The sequence below is a fragment of the Aspergillus saccharolyticus genome (assembly GCF_003184585.1).
Source record: "Aspergillus saccharolyticus JOP 1030-1 unplaced genomic scaffold BP01scaffold_2, whole genome shotgun sequence".
NCBI classification, from domain to species: Eukaryota; Fungi; Ascomycota; class Eurotiomycetes; order Eurotiales; family Aspergillaceae; genus Aspergillus; species Aspergillus saccharolyticus.
Genome location: NW_020290612.1, coordinates 676,627 through 701,461, shown reverse-complemented (window position 1 = coordinate 701,461; position 24,835 = coordinate 676,627). Strand labels below are relative to the sequence as shown.

Here is a 24,835-nt window from a genome sequence, read left to right as displayed (position 1 = left end):
TTGAGGAAGACGAAAGGGACTCCGTACATACTTAGTAAGTCCGATGGCCTCAGGCCACGGCGTATGATGTTTGTTTGTATTGTGTGTCTGAGTGCGCCGCCTTCCCGCTGCTGCCCACCCACAACCATCCACTTCTCCATCTCGCCCGTCAGCAACTCAATCCCCTCGCCCATCAGCTGTGTCAGCGGTCTGCTGCTCGCAGTCTCGCGAAGATGCTCCAGCCACGGCTTCAAAACCAGCTTGTTGACGTTGACCTTGGTGACTCCCGCCTCGACGGATGCCTGGCGCAACTCCGGGCGAAAAGTCGTTGGTGCCGTGGAGGACGAGTCGCGCCCGTCCATGCAATGCTCGATGGACCTGACGCAGCCTATCACAAGTCACCATGACGCCTCCATCAAAACACCTGGCATGTTTCAGCGACCGACCGATTCATGTCTAGTTCGGCTCCTCTCGGCCCAGAATTGCCGTGCAGAATCCCCACGCTGGGGGGCCAGAAAATCAACGCCAGCGTCGAGAAACTGTTCTACGTCTTCGGCCTGGGTGAGAATGCCTGCCACACCAGTTAGCATGCACTGACAATGGAATGTGTTGCGGTGTAGGCTACCCGCAAGACCTCCTGTCCCAACCATTCCATCCTCTCCTCCCGCGATGCGCCCGGTTTCCGCCTCAACGGCGATGCCCCGCCCGTGACACCATGCTCGCAAGGTGCTCGTCTTGGCGAGGTTTTCCTCCCTCTCGTAATGACTCATGTCCACCATGATGGAATCAAATAAGGAGTATCCGCGACGAGGGGAACAACTGGAGGATTAACGGGCATCTGCGGTTTTCGGCCGCCCGGACAAAGGCCGTGATGTGTTCAATATTGTATCTGACTCGATGCATCGTGAGCCCTCGGCCCATGACAGTTCTCGTGCACGACTCACACAATGGCCGCCAGGACACCATAGCGACCCTTCTCGGCCGCGGCCAAGATTTGCAGGGTTCGATTCTGCGCCCGCCAAGTCATTGTGGTCACTGGTTGGGGAGTAGAATTATGGACAGGGACTCAGGGAGTAACAATGATCATTGTCACGCTAGCGAGTCACCCAGCAGCTGGGATGGATTCCACGAAGATTTATGCTTAAATTGCAAGCATTCCGAAGCCCCAGCTAAATCAACCACACAACCACGGCAGAACCACGGCTATCACATCATGCATGCATGCACGCACTCCTCGTCCCATGAATGCACCCTGCCTCGATACGAGTCTCCTCCCTCCCTTGCGTCCTTCCGCGGGTTTGCCCTGCGGAATCCCACCCACTGCATTGGCTGACGGAAAGAGGGGATTTCTGCTTCGGCTTTTTCTCGCTTGCTCCACTCCCGCCTGAGTCGGCAATTGTTGAACCTCGTCGCGATCTGTCCACCCGCCCCCCCCCCAATCCACCACTCCCAAATTGTTGTTCCAGCTTTCACTGTGTCACACTCCCCCGGTTTGCTTTTTAATTTATTATTTTTGTATACCCAGTGGCGCAAATGCAAATTGCCGCTCATGCTTTTCGGATAATGTGAGGGCAACATGGCCGATGCTACGCAAGGGATTTCGCGTGGCATGCGGCGGCCGCGAAAATCCCGAGGCCGTGGATTGCGGGCCACCACTGGCTGGTCAGTTTCTCTTACAATATTCCTTCCGAATCCATTCTTCCGCCTCGCTTCCGACCGACTATACTGATTTATGAGCATTATCAAAAAGCTTGGTGTGCAAGAAGCGTCATGTCAAGTGCGATGAAGTTTGTTCTGCCGGCCAATCTGCCGTATGCTGCGGGTGCTGATCCGAACGCAGGCTCGTCCCCAATGCGGTCCGTGTGCCAAAGGTAAACGCGATTGTGTCTATGGTACCACCATAGCTCAGCCCCAACCCTCCAATTCGGGGCCAGCTGTCGAACCTGTCCTCGCCTCCCATGAACTGTCCTCCATCGCGCCCCCACGCCCTCTGCCGCACTCCGCCTCCATCGAAGCATCCCCGGGCGTCTCGACAAGCCACACCCTGACCCCGGCCTTCGCACCTCTTCCGAATACCCATCTTACGTCTCCGACATCTACCCACGATCTAGCGCCCTCGCCTGCAACCGACTCCTCCGTCTCTTCGCGACTGGCGCCTCTCAGCTGGTTCGAGCTTCTGGCCAACGATGCGGTCAACGCAGATCGAAGTCTGGTCCTGTCTCCGGCCCCGGGGGACTCGTACCGACGGGAAGACCATTCTACAGGAACGATCTCTCTGAGTAACTTCCTTCCACGGTCCCGCAGGGAATGTGAAAGCTTCCAAGCGGCGGCTTTCAAGCGCGATCCAGAGCTCGAGCATCGGTTGCCCACATCAGCCACCGACAAACAGCCGGCTCGCCTCGATCACCCTTCGTCATGGACAACTCCGGCCCCGATAGAGCTGACGGAATTGGAGCATCTGTTCTTTGACCACTTTGTGCGGCATATGAGCTGCTGGTTTGACTTTACCGACCCTGGGAACCACATCGAATCGACAGTCCCCCAACTCGCCGTAAGGAATCTGGGTCTCATGAAAGCCCTTCTGGCTCTCTCGGCCCGCCACCTGTTTATCTGGCATGCGGAGAAAGATCGAGGACGAGGCGCGGGATTTGTCGCCGCTGGGTCGTCTGGCCGTTTCGCCGAACCTCCCGAGGTGGATCCCAACCTCGCCGTCCAATACTACTACGAAACCCTGAATTATTTGAATAAAGCGATGCAGTATCCCAGTTATGCATCGAGTCGGGAGCTCATAGCCACCGCCTTGCTGATCAGCACTTATGAGATGGTCGATGGGTCGAACAGTGACTGGGAGCGACATTTGAAGGGCGTGTTCTGGATCCAGAGGTTTCAGAACAACCACGGCGATTGTGGTGGCCTCCGCCAAGCGGTATGGTGGAGCTGGTTGCGCCAGGATGCCTGGGTTGCCATGCGCCAACGGCGGCGTCTGTTCAGTTTCTGGACACCCCAGCGGCCCCTTTCTTCCCGGAACGCCCCGGAGCTAGCTTGCTTCGCATCATATCTGCTTGCCCAATGCATCAATTACGCCTCGCACGAGGAATCCGCGTGCAAAGACATCCAGCGCCGGCTGGAAAGAGGTAACGAGCTGCTCTGTATGCTGCAGGAGTGGCAGGATCATTTGCCGGTGGAATTCACCCCCCTCCCCACTGTACAGTATACGGATGTCTTCCCACCCATCTGGGTCCATCCTCCCCCGTATGCAGCCGCTCTTCAGGTGCACAGTCTCGCTAGGATCCTGGTCATCTCTCATCGTCCTTCGACCGGGCTTGTCCAAGACTACCAAGCAGCACAGCAAATGCTCACAATCGCGGTGAACACCATCTGCGGTATTGCGCGGACCGTAGCGGAGGACGAACTAGCCGGGGCCATGACAGCGCTGCAATGTTTATTCGGGGGTAAGCTCACTCCCCTACGCGTGCGGAGAGCGATAAACTGACTCACGTAGCGGGAATGAGTGTACACACTCCTCAGGAGCGAGCCGCACTCCTCCAGTTAATCGATAGGTTCGAACGCCTAGTGTGCTGGCCCAGCTATTCTCTGCGGGAGACCCTCGAGGCGGAGTATGCCAAAGAGGGCCTGGCGGGATTTGCGGGGGTTAAAAGGCCGGGTTGGCCCTCGGCAATCTCCTCAAACAATCATTGAGGCCGATTTTCGGCTAAACCCACATCCCCACATCGCCTACAAATGCCAAATGGAGACGCGCCGTCATACCAAAGGAAGGCCCATCACGCCCCAGGACGCTAGAAATGAGCGCAGTTTTGGGCACGCCGAGCCACCCCCAGGGTTTTGCCGTGCGCTTTGACACTGTGACGATGCAGGCGTTGCCTGAGCGTCGAGGCGGTTGTCCCCGGACCGATAGTCGAATGTATAATAGTATGAAGATATGATGTATGAAATCCCGATAGACTCATTTGGACTCGATCGCCCATGTCTCGCCATCCCCAATCCGATTGAGGTACGGAATATACGTATAGCAATGCCACTATCCCAAGAAGTGACTGGACCATACCCAACCGACAAGTTCGGTATCTGATGCTCAAAACAAGTAGTATCACGCCCTAAGAGCTTTCGCTGTTTTCGCGCCACAACAGATGATTTTTTCCTGAATTATTCTTCCCACTTGCCGGCGGGGCTCGAGATCGTGGGGGTTCGGCCTCGAGCCGAGGCGTCCGCCGTGCCGGAGTCGATCCGCGATCGTGGGGGCATCAGGCTCCTCGTCCGCCCTGCTCCCGGGCCCTAATTTTGGGCCGGGCCAGGGCTACGGGGTCAAGGGCCCAGTTGACGTAACCTCAAGCATTCCGTCGGCTGACATGGCAAGGGCTGATTGCTGGGAGCCTCGAGCCGAAGACGGAGTCTTTGCTCGTTCTATGACATGATTCCAGGGGCATACTCCGTATCAAAGAAGGAGATCTGCTTTCAAGCCCGGCGGAGTCACTAGGTTCACATTCCGGGACCATCCTTGTATCACCAGCACTGAGCTTTCTGCTTCTTGTACACTACCCGTGGGCACGATCGGACATCATGTCGCCTATTGCCAGCGCAAATCACTCGAACGAGGAGACCACAACGGGCGCACCGGCGGCGCCTTATGTTAGCACAATGCCCCCCTCTGATTTCAATTGGCAGATTACTCTATCCGGTAAAGTCGTCGCGATAACCGGCGGCAACCGAGGCATCGGCCTTGGAATTGCGGAAGTGTGCCTTGCGAACGCAGCCCAACACGTCTATTCGCTTGATCTCATGGAGCCGGGAGAGGAGGCACTGGCTCTGCAAAAGCGGTACCCCAATTTCCACAGTCTACAGGCGGATGTCACATCAGAAGAGAGTGTCGAGAAGGCAATCACTCAGATTGTCGAGGAGACGGGGAGAATCGATGGGCTGGTGGCCAATTGCAGGCATGACCAAACCTCAACCGGCTCTCCAGTTCGAGCAGCCTGAGCTGGAGCAGCTGTTCAATTTGAACGTGAGTGTCTGACCTTGGAATTTTCTTCTCAGATGTACTGACTAAAGTAGGTGTTTGGATCCTATTTCTGTGCCCAGATCGTCGCTCGCAAATTCATCGAGCTAGGAATTAAAGGGTCGATTGTCATGACGGCAGTATGACTTCGTATCGACCAAATGGCGTAAGTGGGCTCAGGACAATCAGGACACGATTTTGCGCTAAACCAAAGGCCACGGCTGACCAGGCTGCATCTGCTGTTTAGTTCGTAACATGTGCCACACCTTGGCGATAAAATGGAGCAGACACGGTATCCGTGCGAACAGTATCTGTGTGAACAGTATCTGTGTGAACAGTATCTCGCCTGGATTTGTGCGCACTGCCATGACCTATTATGTCGAGCAATCGCCCGACTGGGGTCAGAAGATGGAGAACTACGGGGGCATGCCGCGCCTGGCCGATCCCCACGAGTTGGGCGGTGCCTATGTGTACCTGCTGAGTGATTGCAGTTCATATAGTACCACGGGAATTGATATTCCGATTGCTGGAGTGGTGGGTGCGTGGTAATGGGAGGACGGCCTTTTGCAGCAAGGCTGGGGTGGGATTGTTCAATTGTTCGGGTAATGATCTGCTACTACCCTTGATTCACGATAGCATAACCTACCAAACAGCTTCTGTCTGCGGAGATAGTGTCAACGAATAAATATCGGTCACTGTCAGGGGGTTCGGTTCGAGCCAAGGAGTAAGCGTCGTGCCAATCTGCACCGCCATGCAGCCTTCGTATTCCTCTGGCCTATCCGCGGCCACACGGTCTTCGTACACCCGCGCACGCGCAACATCCGCACTTCTGATTATGGTTTGCCCGCCAGGGTCTGCGATATGAGGAGCATTCCAGTCAGTACCACTCGTATACGAATGTCTCAGAGGTGACCACAACCGATAGGGTGCGGATTGCTGGGGTACGGCAGTGCATCTTCAGCCATCACCTGATGGGCAGCAGAAACCCTGGTCTGCGGCTGAGGGTTGACTCCTTCATCTCCTCCCCAAGTCCCTCTCTTGCTGCTGCTTATGTGGTCACATTTTTACTGACTTCCTGGGATATGGTTCCTGGGATTTGATGTCCTAACCGCTGCGAAGCTGTCTACAATGGAGGACACTTCGGGTCACGAGTTTCCATTCTTGGAGGAGGTGTTCACCCCCCAAGGACCTCCCAAGATTGAGTTCGTCGTCATGTTACAGCTCAACCGTCAGGCAGATACTGACAGCTACGTCTAGCTTCGTCTTTGTGCATGGCCTCAACCCGCGGGGACGCGCCGACCATCCCTACGAGACATGGACCCATCAGAATGGGACCTTCTGGCCCCGGGACTATCTTCCGCAGGATATCCCCCAGGCGCGGGTCTTCGTGTATGGGTACAACTCCAACATCACCAACCCGCAGAGCATGTCCACCGCCAGTGTGAAGGACCATGCAAATACGCTGCTGAACCTGCTGGATCTCGAGCGCAACCCACAGATGGTGAGTCGCGGGCTCGATTAACTTGTCAAAGCGCTGACGCATGAGATGCAGAATGTGCGGCCACCCAAGATCATTTTCGTCGGCCACAGCCTGGGAGGCTTGGTCATCAAACAGGTAGGTTCACTGCGATCGTCATGATGGGGTGCAAGAGCTGTGCCTAGAACTTACCTTGATGATAGGCTTTGTTGAACGCCCACGAGGATCCCAAATACAACGCTATCCGCAACAACACCTACGGCCTGGTCTTCTTTGGCTGTCCGCACCGAGGCACCAAGGGCGTCGAGCTGGGCAAGATCGCGGCCAAGGTGGCGCGCTTCGTGGCCAACGGTCACGCGAGTAACGATTTGCTGGATAGTCTAGAACATAACTCGCTCTTTACACGACAAATGACGAGTCGTTTCTCGCACCAGTTGGAGGATTATCGCGTGATCAGTTTTGTCGAGGGAAAAGAGGTCCTGTTGGGAGGCGTTGGGCCGGCCTCTGTCAGCCATGTAGGTTTCACTAGAAATAAACGGTACGAGGGCGGGCGGGCTGGCTGACATTGACAGTTGGTCGTGGACGAGGAGTCGGCCGTGCTGGGGCTTCCCGGACAACGCGAGACCCGGCTAAAGCTAGACGCCGACCATTCGCAGATGTGCAAGGTTGGGGCCCGCGGCGCCATGTACAAGATGATCAAAGGCAACATCAAACAGATCGCCGACCAGGTGCTGGTCGTGGAACAGAGATACATCCCCCAGCCCTCGACGACCTCGACCGCGCCGCACCCAGCGCCTCCCGTTCCTTCTCGCCTCCCATTGAATAGCAGCATGCCCTACCCCTCACCACAGAGCCCACCACCGGTCCCTAAACGTGTTGTCGGCGCATTGTTCACCGCAGTGGACAACGACCCACGGTCCATCCAGGCGGCGGAGCACAAGAATCACTGGCGCTGGGATGAAGCTCGCAAGCTCGAATACGCGATCTTCCAGGAACATCTCCGCGTCCTGGGCGCCGACCACCACAGCACCCTGGAGGTCGGCTACCATCTCGCTGAAATCGACCTCGAATCGTCCTACTACACCAAAGCCGCCGAGTGGGCGCAGTGGGTCTCCAGCAACGCGCAACGGGTGTTTGGTTTGAAGCACCCGCTCGCCATGAGGGCCGAGAGCCTGATGGGCGAGATCCTCGCCAACCAGGGCAGAGGCCAGGAGGCCGAGTCGGTCTGTGCCAACGTCCTAGCGCGCCAGCAAATGACCATCGGCGAGGATGCCCTCGAGACGCTGCGCACGCGTCGCCGCCTCGCGATCGCGTACGGGGTGCTCGAACGCCGACAGGAGGCGGTGCAGGCGGCGGAGAGAGTCACCGACCGGTTGAGGGAGATTTTAGGCCCCACGCACATCCGCACTTTCGCCTCGGTGCTCGACACGGCGGAGCAGATGGTCGCGCTGCGCAGTAACAACACCACGGAGTTGATCACGATGCGCTTCAACCCGGCCGTGGACCAGATGGTGCAGGTCTTTGCGGCGGTCTCGCGCGAGATGACCGAGCTGCTGGGCCCGCGCCACCCGCTCACCATCAAGAGCGTGCGTCTCCTGGGCGCCAGCCAGATGCTCGAGCCCGAGGGCACCAGCGCGGCGTCCGAGACCTTCCGTCGCGCCCTCGCCGCGGCGGAGGAGTACTTAGGTCACGAGCACCCGGAGACACTCGCGGTTGTCGCGCTGATGGGCGTCATGTACGCCTCGCAGGGCCGCATCGGCGTCGGCACGTTCGTCGGCGCCCACCGCTCGCACATCGAGCTCGCCACCCCCTGGCTGCTGCGGTATCTGGCCTGGTGCGAGGTCCGCATGGGCGCTGATAACGTCGAGGCCCAGTCCGTGCTGGATCTGTTGGCCAAGCTGTACTTCGAGGCCCAGGACTACGTCCAGGCCCAGGGGTACTATGAACGGTTAGAGGCTTCGTATCGTCTGGCTGACAAGCCGATGCCCGAGGCGGCGGCGAATTGGTTGCGGCTGTGTCGGATGAACACGCGGTATCTCATGCCGAAGAAGCAGCCGGGATTGCAGAGCTTGTTGCAGCCGTTTCAGCGGATGTAGTCGACGGATGCAGGTGAAACGATGATGGAGTGATGGTTTGCTTTTGGTCTGTAGGGTGCTACATATCTGCTGCATGTATGTCGGTGCCCTTGCAGTCACATTACGAGACGGACAAGCTTTTGTCGGGTTCGATGGTACCTGGCGTTCCAGTTGCTCAAGTCTGGTCTACGAGGATCCCCTCGGATCCAGCTTTCCGGGGACCGTGGGACAATGAGACGATTCTACTATAGTACCACGGGGAAGGGTTGCTTGAATCTCTTCCTCAAGTTTGCGGTTGCTAAATGCTTATCGGGAATCTCGTGGGGATGGGCTGTTCCTGGCCGCGGGACATAAATTGCCGGGAGTGAAAGCCCAGCTGAGCATCAAGTCCGATTCTTCCGATTGAACTCCACGGCTTGCGCAGGTTCTCAGTTCCAATATTATCTTTGTGGTACATTTCGATCGCGTTGATCGCGTTTGATGTGATGAGGTCAGAAAGTGTAATGACGTAGCCTACGCCATGTCTGAGAGCACCTCCCTGTCGCCCTCCTCCCCTCCTACTCTGACCCAGGGCACTAAGTACCTGTCCAGACATGACTTACTTTTAGTAGCTAAAAGCAGTCTCCATCAATGTAGTAAAACTAGTCTACACAGCCTACGCGTACCATAATCATCACATCAAGTCAGACAACATTATGTATTCATTCCTAGGTCATAGCATATATCAGACACAAGTAGCGTACGTCATCATCGACAGCATATTAAAATATCACGTCATCAACATCATCGCACGAAGGCATCGCGTCTAGTTGGAGATCTTGTCGGGAACGTCGCGGCTAGACCCAGTCAGTTGTGCTGTCCTCCCTGCTGCAGGCCTGCCAGTCTGTGGGCAGACTGGAACTAAGACTGGTAGGGACTGCTAATGCTTGAAAACTTACCCGGTGGAGCTCTCGAACTTGTTGCGAGCAAAGTCGGTGGCCTTTTCGTTGGTGGAGCGGAGTTTCTGGGGGTCAGCACCGAATCTGGACTCGATGTTGTCGACGCCTGTTTAGTGGGTCGGTTAGTAGGGAAAAAAGCTATGGGGGATATGGGTCTCCGTGGGTCAATTAGGGTAGGGTGTGGGCACATATATGCAGATGCATGATGCAGATGTCATGCAGTGGCATGATGAATTGAGGAATGCTGGGGAAGCAGGGAATGGAAAAAGTCAAGGGCCCACGGGGGGGGGAAGAAGTACGTACCCTTATCGACGTAGTCTTCCTGCTGGTTGTTGTTGTTGTTGTTGTTGCTGCTGCTGCCGCTGCCGCCGAGCTTGGAAGCGAGTCCACTGAGCTTGTCCATTATGTGTGATTGATGTGATGGTGTTATGAATCTAAATTTGTAGATGTAGGGAGGGGAGATGAATTGATAGATGTCTCTGAAGAAGTTATTTGCCCAAGAGGGGGATTTATATACCGCTTGTGGTGCAAGAGATCGACCCCCGAGGCTGCCAACTGGTGATGTCATGGCGGTGGTGGTGATGTAATCAGCGCAGTTGTTGACTGAATTAGTCAAGTTATGCTGGGCATGCATAATAGTGGACATGATGTCATGTGCTTCTTATGCATGCACTGCCACTGTTTACCTCAGACACTAGCCACAGAGTCTGAAAAAAAGTCAGAAAAATTCTCTGCTGATTCAGCACTAGTCAATCAGTCAGCGGGTTGCCTGACTGCCTGATTCGATCTGTTTCATCGCACGAACTCCTCCTCTCTTCCTCTCGCTGGCAAATTTCCTCCACTATTCAGGGGTCGAACTTCACTAGTCATGCATTCTAATGCTTTTCTCTCGCCGTACTCGTATTGACTTGCCCTTGATTCGTTTACCCACCGCCCCCCCTCATCGTCCACATCCCACAAAGGTTTGCATCTTCTTGGTCCGTGACATCACCTCGCCGACTTCTGGGGTCCGACGGACCCAGTGGTGCGCGCGAACAATTCATCCAGGGATAACTTCGGGGGTCCCCCTTCGGCTATCGGAGATATGCTGCTGCCTGCGGAATGGCGGACTCCCCCCCCCCCTTAGCCCTTGCCTGGGCATTGGGCACTGCGGCAGCTGGCACTGGCATAATTCCAGCATACACACACGGTCGATCTGGCATTCGGGTTTAGCCGATTAGTGAGCAGCCATGCAGACCCATCTTTCAGCTCATTTTCTTTCGGCCCCAGTGGAGCTGCATCGCCCAAGGCTTTCCGGGGGGTCCGCAGATCGCCTGCTGGCTCGAATATAAGGGAATGATCGCGGTCGTTTTGCATCCTTCCCTCTCTTTCTTTCTCTCCTCTGATCTGCCCTCTCTCCCCTTCACTGGTCAGGTTTCCCTCCCCCTGTCCGCCGCTCCCCTGTCGATCATGAAGCTGTCTTTGATCGTTGCGGCAGTGGCTGGCGTCGCAAACGCCGCCACTCTGCCTCCTGCCGCTGTTGAGCTGGCTGTCCGGGCGCTTCCCAATGCTCCCGAAGGCTACACGCCCGATAACGTGACCTGCCCGTCGACTCGGCCCAGCATCCGTGATGCCAATGGTCTGTCCACCAACGAGACCGAATGGCTCAAGGTGCGCCGCAACGCCACCCTGCAGCCCATGAAGGAGTTCCTGGGCCGCATGAACCTCAGCGGCTTTGACGTCACCTCCTATCTCACCACCCATTCGAGCAACATCTCCAACATCCCGAATATTGCCGTGGCCGCTTCGGGTGGTGGCTACCGTGCGCTCACCAACGGCGCCGGTGGCCTCAAGGCCTTTGATAGCCGCACGGAGAACTCCACCAACTCGGGCCAGCTCGGTGGTTTGCTGCAGTCGTCCACCTATGTCGCTGGGTTGAGTGGTGGTAGCTGGCTGGTTGGCTCCATGTTTGTCAACAACTTCTCCAGCATCAGCAACCTGCAAGCCAGCGATCGTGTCTGGGGATTTTCTAAGTCTCTGTTGGAGGGCCCTAACTACGACACCATTCAGGTTCTGAGCACCTATGAGTACTGGAAGACCATTACCAACCAGGTGGATGGGAAGGCGGGAGCCGGTTTCAACACCTCCTTCTCCGATTACTGGGGCCGTGCTCTTTCCTTCCAGCTGGTCAACACCTCCACCGATGACGGCGGTGCCTCCTACACCTGGTCGTCCATCTCCCTGATGGACGACTTCAAGAATGGCCAGTACCCCATGCCCATTGTCGTGATGGACGGTCGCAACCCCGGCGAGGTCATTATCGAGACCAATGCCACTGTCTACGAGGTGACTCCGTGGGAGTTTGGCTCCTGGGATCCGACGGTCTATGCCTTCGCCCCCTTGGAATACCTGGGCTCCACCTTCAGGAACGGCAGCGTGTCGGAGAACGGGACTTGCGTGCGTGGCTTTGACAATGCCGGCTTCATCATGGGCTCCTCTTCGACCCTCTTCAACGAGTTCTTGCTGGACATCAACAGCACCGACGTCCCCACGATCTTCAAGACTGCCTTGACCGACATTCTCGAGGATCTGGGTGAGCGGGGTGATGATATTGCCGTCTACTCTCCCAATCCGTTCCTCGGCTACCGGGATTCCAGTGAAGATTACGCTACCGCTTCCGTTCTCGACGTCGTCGACGGCGGTGAGGACCTGGAGAACATCCCTCTGCACCCCCTCATTCAACCCATCCGTGCAGTCGACGTGATCTTCGCGATCGATTCGTCCGCCGATACCGACTCCTACTGGCCCAATGGTACCTCGCTGGTGGCTACTTATGAGCGTAGCTTGAACAGCTCGGGCATTGGCAACGGCACCATCTTCCCCCCTGTCCCTGACGTGAACACCTTTGTCAACTTGGGCCTGAACAAGCGCCCGACGTTCTTCGGCTGTGACCCGAAGAACCTGTCCGGTCCCGCCCCGCTCGTTGTCTACCTGGCCAACTCGCCTTACACCTACGACTCGAATTTCTCCACCTTCAAGCTCACCTACTCTGATGATGAGCGGGACAATGTCATCACCAACGGCTACAACGTGGTGACGCGCGGCAACGGCACCCTGGACTCGAACTGGACTTCGTGCGTCGCCTGCGCCATCCTCCAGCGCTCGACCTACCGCACCAACACCACCCTGCCGGACATTTGTACCACGTGCTTCAACGACTACTGCTGGAACGGCACGACCAACAGCACCACGCCGACCGAGTATGAGCCCAGCATGTATCTTACGACCAGCGGCTCCAGCAAGAGTGCGTTGCACCGGACGGCCGCGGGGTTGGCTTTTGCTGTGACGATGTTCTTGGCTTATTAGATGGGAGTGGGGGTGAGGGATAGATTCATGTACAAACCTTTGAGTTTAGGATATGCTGTTCATAGTACTGGAAGCATGAGATACGATTGATGCTGTATTTGGGTGTTTGGGATTTGGTCTTGGAGCTCATGTTATATCATCGAATAAAGCTTTTTGTCTTTGCTAGAATCGCTGTCAAGCTCGTGGAGTCCGTAGACTCGTTGGATGCCACCCCTTTGACTAGTCTTAAAGACACTGAGTGGCATTGGCGCACTTGCGCGTTTCTTGTGACTGCAAACTTGGATGCACCCCTTCCGGTCTGTCACCTGAATGCCAGTACCTGCACCTCGTCATTTGCTAAAGACAAATTCCCTGGAGATTCTCATTCGCAGTGCTGACAAGACAATACCGTACAGTCTCTTAAGAGCGGAGAGTTACAGCTTAGCTGCGAGCGGGGGAGGTTCGCGACAAGGATTTGAGATTCTCAGACAACGCAGATGAGTGGACGTGGCTCACAGCTATAAAGGGTGCCCTCTATCCTCTTCCACCCTTCCAACTCCCACTACTACAACAATAACTTACCGAAGACCGAGATGGCTCAAGAAGCCATCCCTGACCACCCCATCTGGCAAGACCGCCTCACCAGCCGTCTCTACCCGCTGGGCCAATACACCCTCCTCGACATCATCCAGGAAGTCCCCCGGGGGGGTAGCGGTGAGACTCAGACTCCAGCTTCGGACCCCATCCAAACCATCGCGGCCTTCACCCAACACCGCCCCTTCTTCTACTTCATCAACGCCCCCGACGCAGGCCCCATCTGGTGTCTGCGCAAGCTACGGCTGTTCTGGAACCAGGCCCTATCGGACCCCAGCTACGCCATCCCACCCCCAATGATGTTGGCCGGCGGGAGTGTTGTCCGTAACCACAAGGTCGTCTTCTGGACTTTCCAGACCAACGCCCGGTGTCCTTCGGCGGGTGAGCGCTTCACCGCGCGGTGGACGTGCAGGGGGGAGAGTGAGTGGGACTGGTGGGCTGATGAGTTTACAATTTTGAGGTTCTTTTTCGAGATGGCGGAGAATGTTAATGCGATTAGGTGGCCGGCGCGTACCGAACCGGTGACGCAGACGGCTAACACTCAGATGTCTGCTCAGTCATCTGTTCAGGACACCCTCGTCCTCCCAGTCCACCGTGCTAACCTCCTGACTTTCCGAGAGGACATTATCAGCGCCCAGTCGAGACGCAAGAAGTCTAGACGGCGTCGTCGACATTCGCGCTCTCGCTCGGTCGACTCCATCCCTAGAACCTACGCCAGCGCTTATGCTAGGGGTAAGTTGAACATCCGCAATGTTGTCAAGCAGGCTGAGACCGGCGCTCATCCTTGGGACAGCAGCGCAGCGCAGGCTCCGGGCCAGGTCGAGCCCCACGCCGCCAATGACGACACTGAGTCTCCCAGCGTACCTTCCCATTGGCAGTTGCTTTCTGCGCTGCGGAACGGCGACTGAGTTTTCGGAGTTGGTGGCTGTTGATTTGGCTTTGAGCCGGGGTGCTTAACTATGTAGTTTCTTTTACGGAATGAGATTACCGTTTTTCCTGCCTGATTATATGTTATTCGAATGAGTCTTAATGACATTGCTTGTAGCTGATATGCTCCGCCGCAAGAGTGATTATATACTCGAGGTAGAGGTAACGATACCCCATAGATGGGTTTGATACGATCGGCGTTTCTGCCCCATCTGAATTGTACAATTACTTTTTCTACCAGAGCCATCGCAGGAGTTTCTTATTATCGCTCCTCAGCATCCATGATCAACACGTGTAGACGGTTCTTTCTCACAGCCGGCTAGCATGTCCAGCGTCTCTGGCCTGTCGCGAATTCCGGCGAGGTTGAGGCACGAACTCCCGTCCGCAGACCATCTACATATACTATACAGTCAACTCATGCGTGCACGAAAATAAACACCAACAACAACCCACATGACGAAACGACATACCTCCCGCTCCTCCACAAACCCCCTATATAACCCCACCCAAAGATCCCTCGCCCGACAATCCACCGCCCCAGTCAAGGGCGCCCTCCCGCAGGCCGGCTGCTGCTCCCCCGCCCATACCGCGGCCGGGGTGCGCAGCCAGGGGTTTGCGACGGGCCCGTCGGAGAAAAGCAGGTACTTGGCCTGTCTGAGAATTTCGCTTGTATCCCAGGGCGCATAGGGACTGCCCAGAAAATCCGTGTGGTTGTCGGTGCGCAACTCGCGCGTGGGGAGGAGGTAGTCCCTGTGCGGGAGCAGGATTGCGGAGTCGAGGTAGAGGCGGTTGATGATCTCCCTCTCGGATTCGGCATGGTAGGTGTCCTGAATGGATGACACGATGCGGGTGAATTCGGTGGCGGAGGGCTGAATGAGCATCAAGGAAGGGGTTAGTTGCATGGTCTCGTCGATGGGGCCGAGCCAGTAGGCGCGGGGCGCGGCGAGCGGAGCGGCGTCCAGTCGGAAGAGGGAGTCGATGTTCTATGCGATACGGGCATTATTAGTAGGTAAGGTCGGTAGTTGCTGGACTGTCTGTACCAGGGAGATCATGCCTGGAGGAACATCCCGTCTGCGTCTGCGACTACCACGCGGTCGTACTGTGTTAGGTTGAATGCTAGCAGCTTGGTGTAGTCTGTCCAGTTGACTGTTACGGGGTTTGTTTAGTTTGTGGTGGAATGGCAGTTGTATGTACAGTAAACCTACCCTTGTCCCCCAGAGGGCGCAGCCCCGGGATGGGAATCAACTTTGCGCCGTACGCCGTCTCTGCTTTGTGCAGCAACCTTCCAGAGGGAGACTCGCTGCCGGGAGTCCAGTGGGGCGGATGCACGAGGACTAGATCCGCTTGGGTGCCTTCGTTCCGGATGAAATGCAGGTTCATGTTGGCATTGCAGAGGTGGTGCACATCGGTAGCGTAGTGCATGATGGCCACTTTGGCCCCGTTGAAGTGATTGGCGTTGTAGGGGGCTGTGGCTGTGGGACGGGGATTGCAGCAGAGGAATTGCAGGACGAGCAGAAGAATGAGTACAGCCTCCATCTGAACGTCTCTTTCACGCAGAGCACGGAGCCTTGCGGCGATAGCATCGCGAACAAAGGCTAAAATATCATGCTGGATTGAACTCGTGCCACGGCGGGCTCGGGAGATGTCACGGCGATTTCGGGGTATAGCAAGGTGGGCCAGGGCCATGAGGGCGCCCAAGATGATTTGCCAGCAGGTAGTTATCATGTCTGCGCCAATTTGATGGACGTCCAGGAAGAGTAAGGAATGAAAACGAGGGGCAGCAGGAAGGAGAAGCATGGGGATGAGGAAGGATGAGAATGCAATGCGGTGGCGGAAAGAAAGCTCAAACCAGGAAGGAAATTCCAATGCCAGTAGTCGATGACAAAGAGGGCGCTCAACATACTCTCATTATTGATGGTTAGTGAAGGTACAGTAAAGCACATTGCTTTGATAGAGATATTCTTTGTTTCACCAGCCATTATCCAATCAACCGCGCGGTCCGCAATTGAGCCAAATGGGCGAATAGTGAGTGGTCTCTCCGCTGAGACCCGTTTGTCGTGCTCCCCTGGGGAATGCGGGGAGTCAAAGAATAAGCTCGATGGTCTCGTGGGTACATGCGGTTTCTCCAGTAGTCATGATTCCGGGCAGCTCTGAACATCCTGTCCAGACATCAGATCGTTGCACTCCATGGTCTTTGTTGGTGTGTCACGTGACATACCCTCGCCAGCCACGCCTTGCAAGATCTCGACGCCAGTGAAAGGAGCCTCACATGAGGATAGACACATACTGGAAGGCAATGCTTACGGAGTACAAAGTTTGATCAGCCACTAGGCGTCTGTCGAATGACAACATTAACAAAAGCCTGGCAATGCTAATATCCGACAACTGGGTAGGTATCGCTGGCGCTCTTGTGTCTTTGCAGTACTAATGTACTCTTAATCCAGATAATCTAGCTTCTGCGGAGTGGTCTCTCCACTGTACCCCATTTAAATCACAGTTAGTTTAGACTGCGAAACAGAGCCCCCGTTGAAGCCGACATCACCGATACTGAGCGAGACGAGCGGGAGAGAAGCGAATTTACAGAACAAAACTGGGAAACAGTAACCAAGGAGAGGACGGGGATCCAAGCCCTCATGCAATACGTCGACAAGGGATAACGGGCCCAGATCGTCGCGGAGATTCGCCAGAGACTCCGTGAGTGCGAGTCGGATCTGAGCCAAATGGGCGACCCTCGCGACGAGCCTAGAGCGCAGCAGTACTTTGTCTTTCAGTTCTGCAATGACATGCGGCGTATGGCCGAGGTAACGCTGCGAGGCCAGTATCAGGATGTGCCCTCCCAGGATCCCAGAGTTATGCTGCGATACGAGGTACAGCGCCGCCTCGATCGGTTCTACGAGGAGATGTCGAAGATGCAAGCAGTGCCGCTTCCCTTTTCCAACTACAAGGAAGACCTCAATGTTCTCAGCTCGCGGAGCTCAGATCCCGCGGAGTGATTTCGAGATGCTCCGGGGTTATATGCTGATATATATAAGGAGGCTAGGGTCAGTGAAGGCCGCAGTCTCCCTGGAGCGGTTCATCCCGACGTGGAGGAGAAGCTCTTTCGGAGACAGTGCGTTCATTGGAAGGGAAAGACCTCGTCAAGGATTGCCATGAAGTACTGTCCCGGATCGCCATTCCCAACAGCAATGTGCGGCTGGAAGTGAGCCGTTTGCTGGGGCAAATTAGTTCTCAAGTCAATCGCTACTTGCGCTTATGTCTAACAAGATCCTCCACTGATGTACAACCTGTAGGGCCAGATTTCGTATCGATGCTAGGGAGAAGCACAGATGATGTCTCCACTGGGATAGTACTGGCTTGCAATCTTTCCCCACGCCATAGTGTAGCCAGGGACTTAGGCAACATATTCTAATTGAAATAGTTGTCCAGTAGGGCCAGCTAGAGCAGTGTTCCAGTCTTCTTCGGATGCGTAGGGCGCTCGATAGATCACGTAGCCCCAGGACCAGGTTCTGTCGTGAGATTCCCCATGTTTCGAGGATTCTTGCTAACTATCTGAACCACTCTCGCGAGAGATAGCGTTTCTGGCGGGTTGCGGGTGTCTCGTCGGGAGAAAATTCCGGGTGCGTCCATGGTTCGGGCCAGGATGGATGGTGAACAAGAGGACCATTGCGGTGGGATGATGAAGCCATGGTCAGGAATAACCAAGGTTTCTTCAGTGCAGAAGAGAGGTTAGAAGCAGAGGAAAAGCATAAAGAAAGAAGATTGGAGGGGAAGTGATGAAGTTGAGGTAAGTTTTTTAACGCCGCCGCTGGCAAGTCACCTCCAGCTAAAACAATTAAGTCTGGTCCTGGGTTATGTATGCTGCGATGTGCAGAGCTAGTATCTATTTTTAGCTTTTCTCAGATTAGAGCAGGTAAATTGGAATGCTGTGATGGTTTGAGTCCCCTGATGTGACTTCACATCAATGCAAATGAAGGGTAAGGTTGGGAGCGATGAATCTCTCTGAGTCATGTTGAACATGCAATAACAAATAGCAAATACAGTCTGCACGATGTTCAACATATATGGATCGTATCGTGAAGACAATGATCCTATGCACGATGCTGGGAGCTGAGGCGTTATGTAGACAATAGCCAGAAGAATTCAAGTGATCGTACGACACAATGTCATCCCCGGAATGTTTACAGGAACGGAACGCAATCATCAAGTTGTGAGGAAGAAGTTGATTGTAGGAACAATCCCCACGGCAATGGAATATACAGAACACAGTTCATCTCCACAGGATAGACCAACCACTGCGGTGGTATGCTATGCAAAAGTGCCGAATCATACGGCATATACACATGATCAATCATACATCCCAAATATGAATCTCCACCATCAGCTGTGCTTTCACAGCTTCATACATGGAGGCACAATGCTATGCCATTAATACAAAAAGTCGCGAGGCTGCGACCACTCCTCAACAGGCTGCCAATGCTGCTCCCCTACATGCGCGGTGTATGCGAAGGATACACCCTCGATATTTGTACCACGGCCATCTCGGCCATACTCCAATCCAATCCGATCATTCACAAAAATCTTCTCCATCAAAGTCTCCAGAAGAATGCCGATCATCCGTCGACCTTTTCGCTCATCGGCAATGGCCTGAGCCCGTAGATTCACCCCCTCCTTCCCCATCTGCGCGCACTGCGCTTCCACATTTTGGAGTAGCTTTTCGCTGACTGCGAGCGCGGGGATTTGGCCTTGCACATGCCAGTGTAGCTCGTGGAGCTGGAGGGTGCGCGTTTGATCTTGCAGGATCTCGGTCAGCTGCTGCGCGGCAGCAATGCAGTCGCAGATTCCTTGAATTGTTTTGTGTTGTCGATGCACTGCCGCGTGGCGGATGGGGGCCACTGCCTGGAAGACCGCGTCCAAGTCGTAGTTGACGAAGCAGAACGCATCTTTCGAAAGGCGCGTGCGCCATTTCTTCAGGAATCGCATTCCCGTCGTCAGCTCGATGGCTTCGGGGCAGTCCCAACCTTCGCTTGCAAGCTCGAGGTAAAGCCACATCTGGAGGAACTCGAAGATGCTCTCTTCCAGGACGCGCTGGACAGTCGTTAGAATTCGATGCTGAGTCTTGTAGGGCAGACAGAGGCGCATTGGCGGGGCCATTGGTGTTTCGGTGGGAGATGGCGGGTCTGCGAGCGGGTGTTAGGCAATGATGTAATCATATACAAAGGAGTTACTGGGTTATCTCTCCGGGCTACGTACCTGAATCGTCACTCTGTTCGGCTCTCTGCCCCTGGGGGAGGCCGACGCTTGTCTGCCCGGTCGGCAAGGTTGCTGGAGTGGCTGCTGAAGACCCAGGAAGGTCGTCATCTTTTTCCATCCCCTTTTCCTTGTTGTGGCGGTTCGGAGTGTCAGCGGAGGATTCTCCAGGCAGGGGAAGAGGTGCATCGAGCTCTTCGGGTTGGAGATCGGGAAAGAAGGCTTGGGCCTTTGTGTCTGAGTCGAAGACGCCCTTCTCCACCAGGAACTTGACAATCGGTAGGACGTGGTGCATGCGGTAGTAGGGGATGAGCGTCTCCAAAGCAGACTCATGGGCTTGTAGGTGTGCTCTGATGGCTTTGACATTGCGAATCGCTGCCTTTCGACCGCTGAAAATGGGTCTACACGCCAGGAAGATCTGACGCTGCTTGGGCGTCGGTGGTTTCGCCATGATTTGGATAGGATCTTGAGGTAGGAGGACGTCTTGGACGGTAGGAAAGAGGTATTGAAGATAAGAGCAAAGTGTTCGAGGTGAAATTGTATTGAAGATAAGAGCAAAGTGTTCGAGGTGAAATTAAAGGTTTTGAAGGGAGAAAAATAGGATCTGGAGTCAGAGAAAGATATTCGAAAGTAAGGGAGTGGTTTTCGAAGGCAAGACGAATGCCTTCAAAGTTGAGTCAACGGGTTATCAAGGTGGGAGAGCAGTATTTCAAGGAGAGAGGAAAGTCTTTGAGGTTAGAGGAGAGTTTGTTCAAGGTATGAGGATAGATTGATAGGTGGTCAACTGAAGAAAGATGGGTTTCTCGCCAGCTCTAATCAGTTGACCAGAGGATGAAAGAAGAAGAAGAGAAGACGGGAGGGAGGTCTCATGAAACTGAGTGCTGGCCTAAGATTGAGGAAAATTTCTTCACGCATTCGCAAAGCATGCCGTCAATAGCTACATCATCGAGGGGCATTTTTCTACGCGGAGACTCTGCACTATAATCGAGCATGAGCCTCACAGCGGAAGTGTCTTTATCTACTGGCTTCTCCACTACATGGCACGTTTGCATGTAGGTTTAGAGGTTTCATGCAGGTTGACAATCCGGCATGGTTGAAGCGATTGTTTTCCCTTGACAAGGATGATGCACTGGAACGTACCTTTCGGCGAAACAAGATCAGTAGAGACGGTTGACTGGAGAGAACAAGATGCCCGCTGACCTATTAATGCGTTGTGATCCAGTAGAAGGGATTCAGACTATCCCAGGTCCAGGATGACATGTTTGGCCTCAGGGGAGGTGAGGTATACATACTTCCAACCGCTAAGCGAGACCGAACCCCACCTCGCTTAACTTAAGCACAGACCGCACCCACCCGCGGGGTGCAGCTGCACACTCACCCTATGATATAAAGAGACCCTATGCCCCAACCCCACACAACACTTCCTACCACCCATTCCGCCATCAGGGGGAAGTTTAGACCTCACGCGGCAGAAATTAACGCATGGTTTGGGCTAACCCCTTTTGGGGGACGCAGGGCCCGGCTTCGACTCCTGGGCAGCGAGGGCTCTTTTGGCATTTCTTCTACTTTCCACATTGTGCACATCCATCCACAGTTTCAATTATGGTGTTTTCTTGGGAGATTGTCATCGATTAAGCCTCTTATATGATGCATCTACTCGTGGATCTGCCCGATAAGACTTCGACCAGTGTGGGGTTGGTTGTAGGGCTGTTCGACTGGACGGTGGTGTAAGTTATCCCGAGGAAAACAGAGCGTCCTGGGTGCCATTCGAATCGGTGCTACTTGACTGTCTGCTGGCTGTTCAGGGGTGAAATAGGCGTCCAAGCTGGAATTGAAGCAATATTCGTCTTCTGCTTGTGGATTCTAGTCGGTGAGAGAATGTCTACAAGGGCTTCATCTCCGACGGCACATAAAAACCTTTGCAGTCATTGTACTGCTGAAGACGGCATCAGGGGGGGGACAGCCAGAATGCCGAGAGTAGAGTACTATCTTCAGTATGCGTTACCTAAAGCATGGAGACTTAGGGAGATAATTTATATAACTACACCGACCAGGAGTAAGAGGCATACGTGAATAGTTATACAGACCTCCGCCAGTATTATCATTGGTAAATCCATCCAGCGGAATCTAGCAAGATGTTCTTGTGACGATAAGCACATACGACCACAGGGTGTGGAAAATAGGGCTTCCCGTCCGCTCAGCCGTACTCAAGCCACACGCCGGGAGGTTAGTAGTTGGGTGGGTGACCACCAGCGAATCCCTTCTGTTGTATGTTTTTGCTTTTACTATTTTTGCTATCCTCATACCATACTGACATGCGATAATCGAGATCCTGCAGTTACAGCTTCGAATCCACCCATTTCGGCCGCTTCTTCTTCGCAAATGCCTCCAGCCCAATCCGATAATTCTCCCCTTCCACCAAAGGTCTCCCATATTGTTTGGTCGTGCGACGTGTGTGTCCCTCAACCGTATCCATTTCCAAAGCCTCTCTTAATCCATATCGTGAAGCGACAACCGAGTCCGGCGAGACGCCGACAATCTGCGTCGCCAATTCGACCGCTTCAGCCACCACCGTCTTCGGTGACTTAGCGATGACATTTACCAACCGCAAGCTCTTCGCCTCCCGTGCGGAGATCCGTCGTCCAGTCAGGGCCAGCTCACTCCCGATCTGAAGCCCACAAGCCCGCACGATATGGGCCAGTCCACCACCCGCCGCAAAGGCTCCGACGTGCACTTCTGGCAGACTGAATTCCGCTTCGGGGGACGAGACCACGAGGTCACTATACCATCATCATGACACCGGTGTTAACTGGGGAGAGAGAGCTTTTTCTGGGGATATGTGGCCAGGCCAAGAACCACTGACCAATTCAAACACGCTTCGAATCCCCCACCCAATGCTATCCCATTCACCGCCGCAATGACCGGTTTCTTGCCCCGGCGCAGACTGAGCCCCATGAATCCATCTTCGGGGACCGGCATGGATATGTTATAGATGGCGGATCCTTCAAACTGCTCTACTATATCGGCGCCCGCGCAGAACGCCTGGGTGCCCTTTCCGGTCACGATTCCTACACGGATGGCGGGCTCGTCGTCGAACCAGTGCCAGATCCGGTGGCCTTCTGCGTGACCTGCGACCGGGACGGCATTGCGCTGTGCCTCGCGATTGATAGTGACAAGGAGGACTCCGGGCGCGGGGAAGTCTAGCTGGAAGATGGATGATTGGGGAGGTGGGGTGAGCAGTTTGGATGGCTCGTCCATGGTGAATGTGTAGAGGAGACTGTTCGCCGGCAGGGGAAGGGAAGACGATACTATACTCATGCTGAATACGACTTGAGATCCATGGCAAGCAGGCAATATGTATGTGTTATGGTTTTATACAACTACTTTAAGGTTATCGGCCAAGTATACATAGCCAAGAATGACCGGATCCTGAGAGCAAATACCGGATAGCAACTCTCAAAACTTGGAACCGCATCTCAGCATTGACTTTCGAGATAAACTTGTATCGCCAACACCACGCGCAGCAACCATCATTCAAGGAAGCTTAAACCCACCCGGAACCTGCTGCTGAAAAACCCTCTCCGGATCCACTGCTTGCGACACGCGACGCAATCGCTCAACACTCGCATCGCCATAACTCGCAATCGGACTCTGCCATGGAGCCGCGTAGTTCAAGTACTTGAACGGGTGATACGCGTTCTGCGCGTGGGCGTCGTCTTCCACCCCTGAGATCAGGCTCCGGCCGGCTTCGGTCACGGTCGCATCGTCCGCTTCATGTGTCCAACTGGCGGACAACAGCACAATCATCAAGGAGCCCGATGTGTCTGATAGGCCCAGCGAGTTGGTATCGCTGTGTCGGGAGTAGATGGCCGGCGGCAGGGGCTCCAGCGAGAGCGACCATCCTATGCCCGCGACATCACTTACATCGGCCAAAGTGCGATTCCAGTGACGGTACGTAGCGTTCAGCATAGATACACTAGATTCAAACGCCGTGACCAGCCACAGCTGACTGTCCGCATCGCTCAAATTAGTTTCTCGTAGAGGAGCAAGCAAGCAAGCGGAAGAGAAACCCACCGATCACCATTGGGCTGAAACGAGCCTTGCTCGATTGACATAGCAGACATGTTCGTCAACCGCAGCGTGCTGCTCACCGACGGGATGGCTGTGAAAGCCTGAAACGCCGGGGGGTTTGGCTCTGGCTTGGTGTAGACGAGGCTGTTGACGAGCGCCGCCTCTCGCGTGCTCAAGAATCCAAAGCTCAGGACTAACGAGGCATATTCGTCGTAGCCGTCCGGCTGGCTGAAGTCGGCGGCCGCTTGCAGCTGCGCGTCGATGGTGTCGAAGGAGTAGTAGGCCAGGCCTGCCCAGATCTGGTCTTGCTCGATCGTCGCCAGCTGAATGCGGGTCACGACGCCGAAGTTGTTGGATCCCCCGCGCAGAGCGGTCTGCAGCTCGGGGTTCTCGCGTTCGTTGGCATGGACGATGGTGCCATTGGCCAGTACGACTTCAAAGTCGACGACAGTGTCGCAGGTCCAGCCGTACCGCGGGGAATGGTAGGAGATGCCCCCTCCGATGGTCAATCCGCCCACCCCGACCCCGCTGACGCGACCCCCCGCGGCCGTGAGGTTCAATGGGTCGAGCGCTGCGTAGACATCGCCCCAGGTAGCGCCCACCCCGACGGTCGCAGTCGAGTAGTCATCGCTGACCTCAATTTGGTCGAGGCCCCGCAGGTCAATGGTCACCCCGTTTGCGATGTTAGCTGCGCCGGCGAACACCTGGTGGCCGCCCGAGCGGACTGCGAAGTCGCAGGTGGAATTGGTGGTGAGATAGCGGACTGCAGTGGACACCTGCTCGACGGTGGTGGGAGCTACAATGCAACTGGGATAGAGCTGGGACTCCTGCTGCGAAAAGTAAGACGCAAGGGAGGCATTGTAGGCTGCGGATCCGTCAAAGGATGTCAAGTTGGCCCCGAGGAGCCGATATAGACCCCAACACTGATCCCGCTCTCATCAGCCACGAGATACTTTATAGTAGCTGGGGATACTCACACATGCACTGGTCAAATTGGTGAGACCCATGATAAACAGCTACCACGAAAGGTGTGAAGGATAATAAGACTAAATGAATGCGGGATGCGTGAGCTTTAAAACAGGGGAAACACGAAGCGGCTGGAATGTGGCTTGGAAGAGAGGGGCGTAAATTAAACGACATGCCAAATGAGATCCATCATATCTGCGCTTTGGGCAGCAAGAGAGCTGAT

The 24,835-nt window shown here is 55.0% G+C and overlaps 13 protein-coding genes across 13 annotated transcripts; 6 read left to right on the top strand and 7 right to left on the bottom strand.

The window, feature by feature from the left end:
• Positions 1-4: 4 nt before the first annotated feature.
• BP01DRAFT_352835 (uncharacterized protein) lies at positions 5-1,047 on the bottom strand. The gene is made up of 3 exons (XM_025574029.1): positions 924-1,047; positions 605-868; positions 5-550 (listed from the first exon to the last, which is right to left on the bottom strand). The coding sequence occupies exons 2-3, from the start codon at positions 756-758 to the stop codon at positions 414-416; spliced, it is 291 nt and encodes a 96-aa protein (XP_025435326.1). The 5' UTR covers positions 759-868; positions 924-1,047; the 3' UTR covers positions 5-413.
• On the top strand, positions 648-1,552 carry BP01DRAFT_75761 (uncharacterized protein). Its single transcript, XM_025580080.1, has one exon. It carries the CDS (start codon positions 851-853, stop codon positions 1,310-1,312), a length of 462 nt encoding a protein of 153 aa, XP_025435325.1. The 5' UTR covers positions 648-850; the 3' UTR covers positions 1,313-1,552.
• Positions 1,553-1,555: 3 nt separating this feature from the next.
• Positions 1,556-3,893, top strand: BP01DRAFT_388391 (Zn(II)2Cys6 transcription factor; the record flags this gene model as incomplete). Its single annotated transcript, XM_025577829.1, has 4 exons — positions 1,556-1,641; positions 1,730-1,766; positions 1,820-3,431; positions 3,482-3,893. 4 exons carry the CDS (start codon positions 1,556-1,558, stop codon positions 3,676-3,678), a joined length of 1,932 nt encoding a protein of 643 aa, XP_025435324.1. The 3' UTR covers positions 3,679-3,893.
• On the bottom strand, positions 3,625-4,095 carry BP01DRAFT_75769 (uncharacterized protein). Its single transcript, XM_025580081.1, has one exon. The coding sequence runs from the start codon at positions 4,041-4,043 to the stop codon at positions 3,777-3,779; it is 267 nt and encodes an 88-aa protein (XP_025435323.1). The 5' UTR covers positions 4,044-4,095; the 3' UTR covers positions 3,625-3,776.
• Positions 4,096-4,557: 462 nt separating this feature from the next.
• BP01DRAFT_388390 (NAD(P)-binding protein) lies at positions 4,558-5,546 on the top strand (the record flags this gene model as incomplete). The annotated part of the gene is made up of 5 exons (XM_025577828.1): positions 4,558-4,917; positions 4,961-4,999; positions 5,050-5,133; positions 5,208-5,239; positions 5,302-5,546. The coding sequence occupies 5 exons, from the start codon at positions 4,558-4,560 to the stop codon at positions 5,540-5,542; spliced, it is 756 nt and encodes a 251-aa protein (XP_025435322.1). The 3' UTR covers positions 5,543-5,546.
• Positions 5,547-6,121: 575 nt separating this feature from the next.
• On the top strand, positions 6,122-8,893 carry BP01DRAFT_388389 (LipA and NB-ARC domain protein; the record flags this gene model as incomplete). The annotated part of the gene is made up of 5 exons (XM_025577827.1): positions 6,122-6,195; positions 6,251-6,494; positions 6,546-6,608; positions 6,674-6,985; positions 7,043-8,893. 5 exons carry the CDS (start codon positions 6,122-6,124, stop codon positions 8,564-8,566), a joined length of 2,217 nt encoding a protein of 738 aa, XP_025435321.1. The 3' UTR covers positions 8,567-8,893.
• A 457-nt stretch (positions 8,894-9,350) lies between these two features.
• BP01DRAFT_378906 (uncharacterized protein) lies at positions 9,351-9,886 on the bottom strand (the record flags this gene model as incomplete). Its single annotated transcript, XM_025577109.1, has 3 exons — positions 9,351-9,381; positions 9,484-9,589; positions 9,787-9,886. 3 exons carry the CDS (start codon positions 9,884-9,886, stop codon positions 9,351-9,353), a joined length of 237 nt encoding a protein of 78 aa, XP_025435320.1.
• A 1,046-nt stretch (positions 9,887-10,932) lies between these two features.
• Positions 10,933-12,828, top strand: BP01DRAFT_287541 (uncharacterized protein; the record flags this gene model as incomplete). Its single annotated transcript, XM_025571501.1, has 1 exon — positions 10,933-12,828. One exon carries the CDS (start codon positions 10,933-10,935, stop codon positions 12,826-12,828), a length of 1,896 nt encoding a protein of 631 aa, XP_025435319.1.
• Positions 12,829-14,637: 1,809 nt separating this feature from the next.
• Positions 14,638-16,014, bottom strand: BP01DRAFT_378903 (uncharacterized protein; the record flags this gene model as incomplete). Its single annotated transcript, XM_025577108.1, has 4 exons — positions 14,638-14,721; positions 14,799-15,311; positions 15,416-15,474; positions 15,534-16,014. 4 exons carry the CDS (start codon positions 16,012-16,014, stop codon positions 14,638-14,640), a joined length of 1,137 nt encoding a protein of 378 aa, XP_025435318.1.
• A 682-nt stretch (positions 16,015-16,696) lies between these two features.
• On the top strand, positions 16,697-17,321 carry BP01DRAFT_378902 (uncharacterized protein; the record flags this gene model as incomplete). Its single annotated transcript, XM_025577107.1, has 2 exons — positions 16,697-16,717; positions 16,995-17,321. The coding sequence occupies 2 exons, from the start codon at positions 16,697-16,699 to the stop codon at positions 17,319-17,321; spliced, it is 348 nt and encodes a 115-aa protein (XP_025435317.1).
• Positions 17,322-18,753: 1,432 nt separating this feature from the next.
• On the bottom strand, positions 18,754-20,026 carry BP01DRAFT_362276 (uncharacterized protein; the record flags this gene model as incomplete). Its single annotated transcript, XM_025576214.1, has 2 exons — positions 18,754-19,505; positions 19,579-20,026. The coding sequence occupies 2 exons, from the start codon at positions 20,024-20,026 to the stop codon at positions 18,754-18,756; spliced, it is 1,200 nt and encodes a 399-aa protein (XP_025435316.1).
• A 1,887-nt stretch (positions 20,027-21,913) lies between these two features.
• BP01DRAFT_287463 (ClpP/crotonase) lies at positions 21,914-22,833 on the bottom strand (the record flags this gene model as incomplete). Its single annotated transcript, XM_025571499.1, has 2 exons — positions 21,914-22,355; positions 22,439-22,833. The coding sequence occupies 2 exons, from the start codon at positions 22,831-22,833 to the stop codon at positions 21,914-21,916; spliced, it is 837 nt and encodes a 278-aa protein (XP_025435315.1).
• Positions 22,834-22,944: 111 nt separating this feature from the next.
• Positions 22,945-24,672, bottom strand: BP01DRAFT_420320 (FAD-binding oxidoreductase). Its single transcript, XM_025579453.1, has 3 exons — positions 24,624-24,672; positions 23,650-24,569; positions 22,945-23,584 (listed from the first exon to the last, which is right to left on the bottom strand). The coding sequence occupies exons 1-3, from the start codon at positions 24,651-24,653 to the stop codon at positions 23,110-23,112; spliced, it is 1,425 nt and encodes a 474-aa protein (XP_025435314.1). The 5' UTR covers positions 24,654-24,672; the 3' UTR covers positions 22,945-23,109.
• Positions 24,673-24,835: the final 163 nt, after the last annotated feature.

Bases quoted from the DNA above. Each gene is read 5' to 3' on its own strand.
- BP01DRAFT_420320 (XM_025579453.1), bottom strand. From the start codon at position 24,653: ATGGGTCTCACCAATTTGACCAGTGCATGT. The intron at 24,570-24,623 runs GTGAGTATCCCC...GAGCGGGATCAG, and splicing joins CCAATTTGACCAGTGCATGT to TGTTGGGGTCTATATCGGCT. The intron at 23,585-23,649 runs GTGGGTTTCTCT...CGATGCGGACAG, and splicing joins TTTCAGCCCAATGGTGATCG to TCAGCTGTGGCTGGTCACGG.
- BP01DRAFT_75769 (XM_025580081.1), bottom strand. From the start codon at position 4,043: ATGGTCCAGTCACTTCTTGGGATAGTGGCATTGCTATACGTATATTCC.
- BP01DRAFT_75761 (XM_025580080.1), top strand. From the start codon at position 851: ATGTGTTCAATATTGTATCTGACTCGATGCATCGTGAGCCCTCGGCCC.
- BP01DRAFT_352835 (XM_025574029.1), bottom strand. From the start codon at position 758: ATGGTGGACATGAGTCATTACGAGAGGGAGGAAAACCTCGCCAAGACG. The intron at 551-604 runs GTAGCCTACACC...CTGGTGTGGCAG, and splicing joins TGGGACAGGAGGTCTTGCGG to GCATTCTCACCCAGGCCGAA.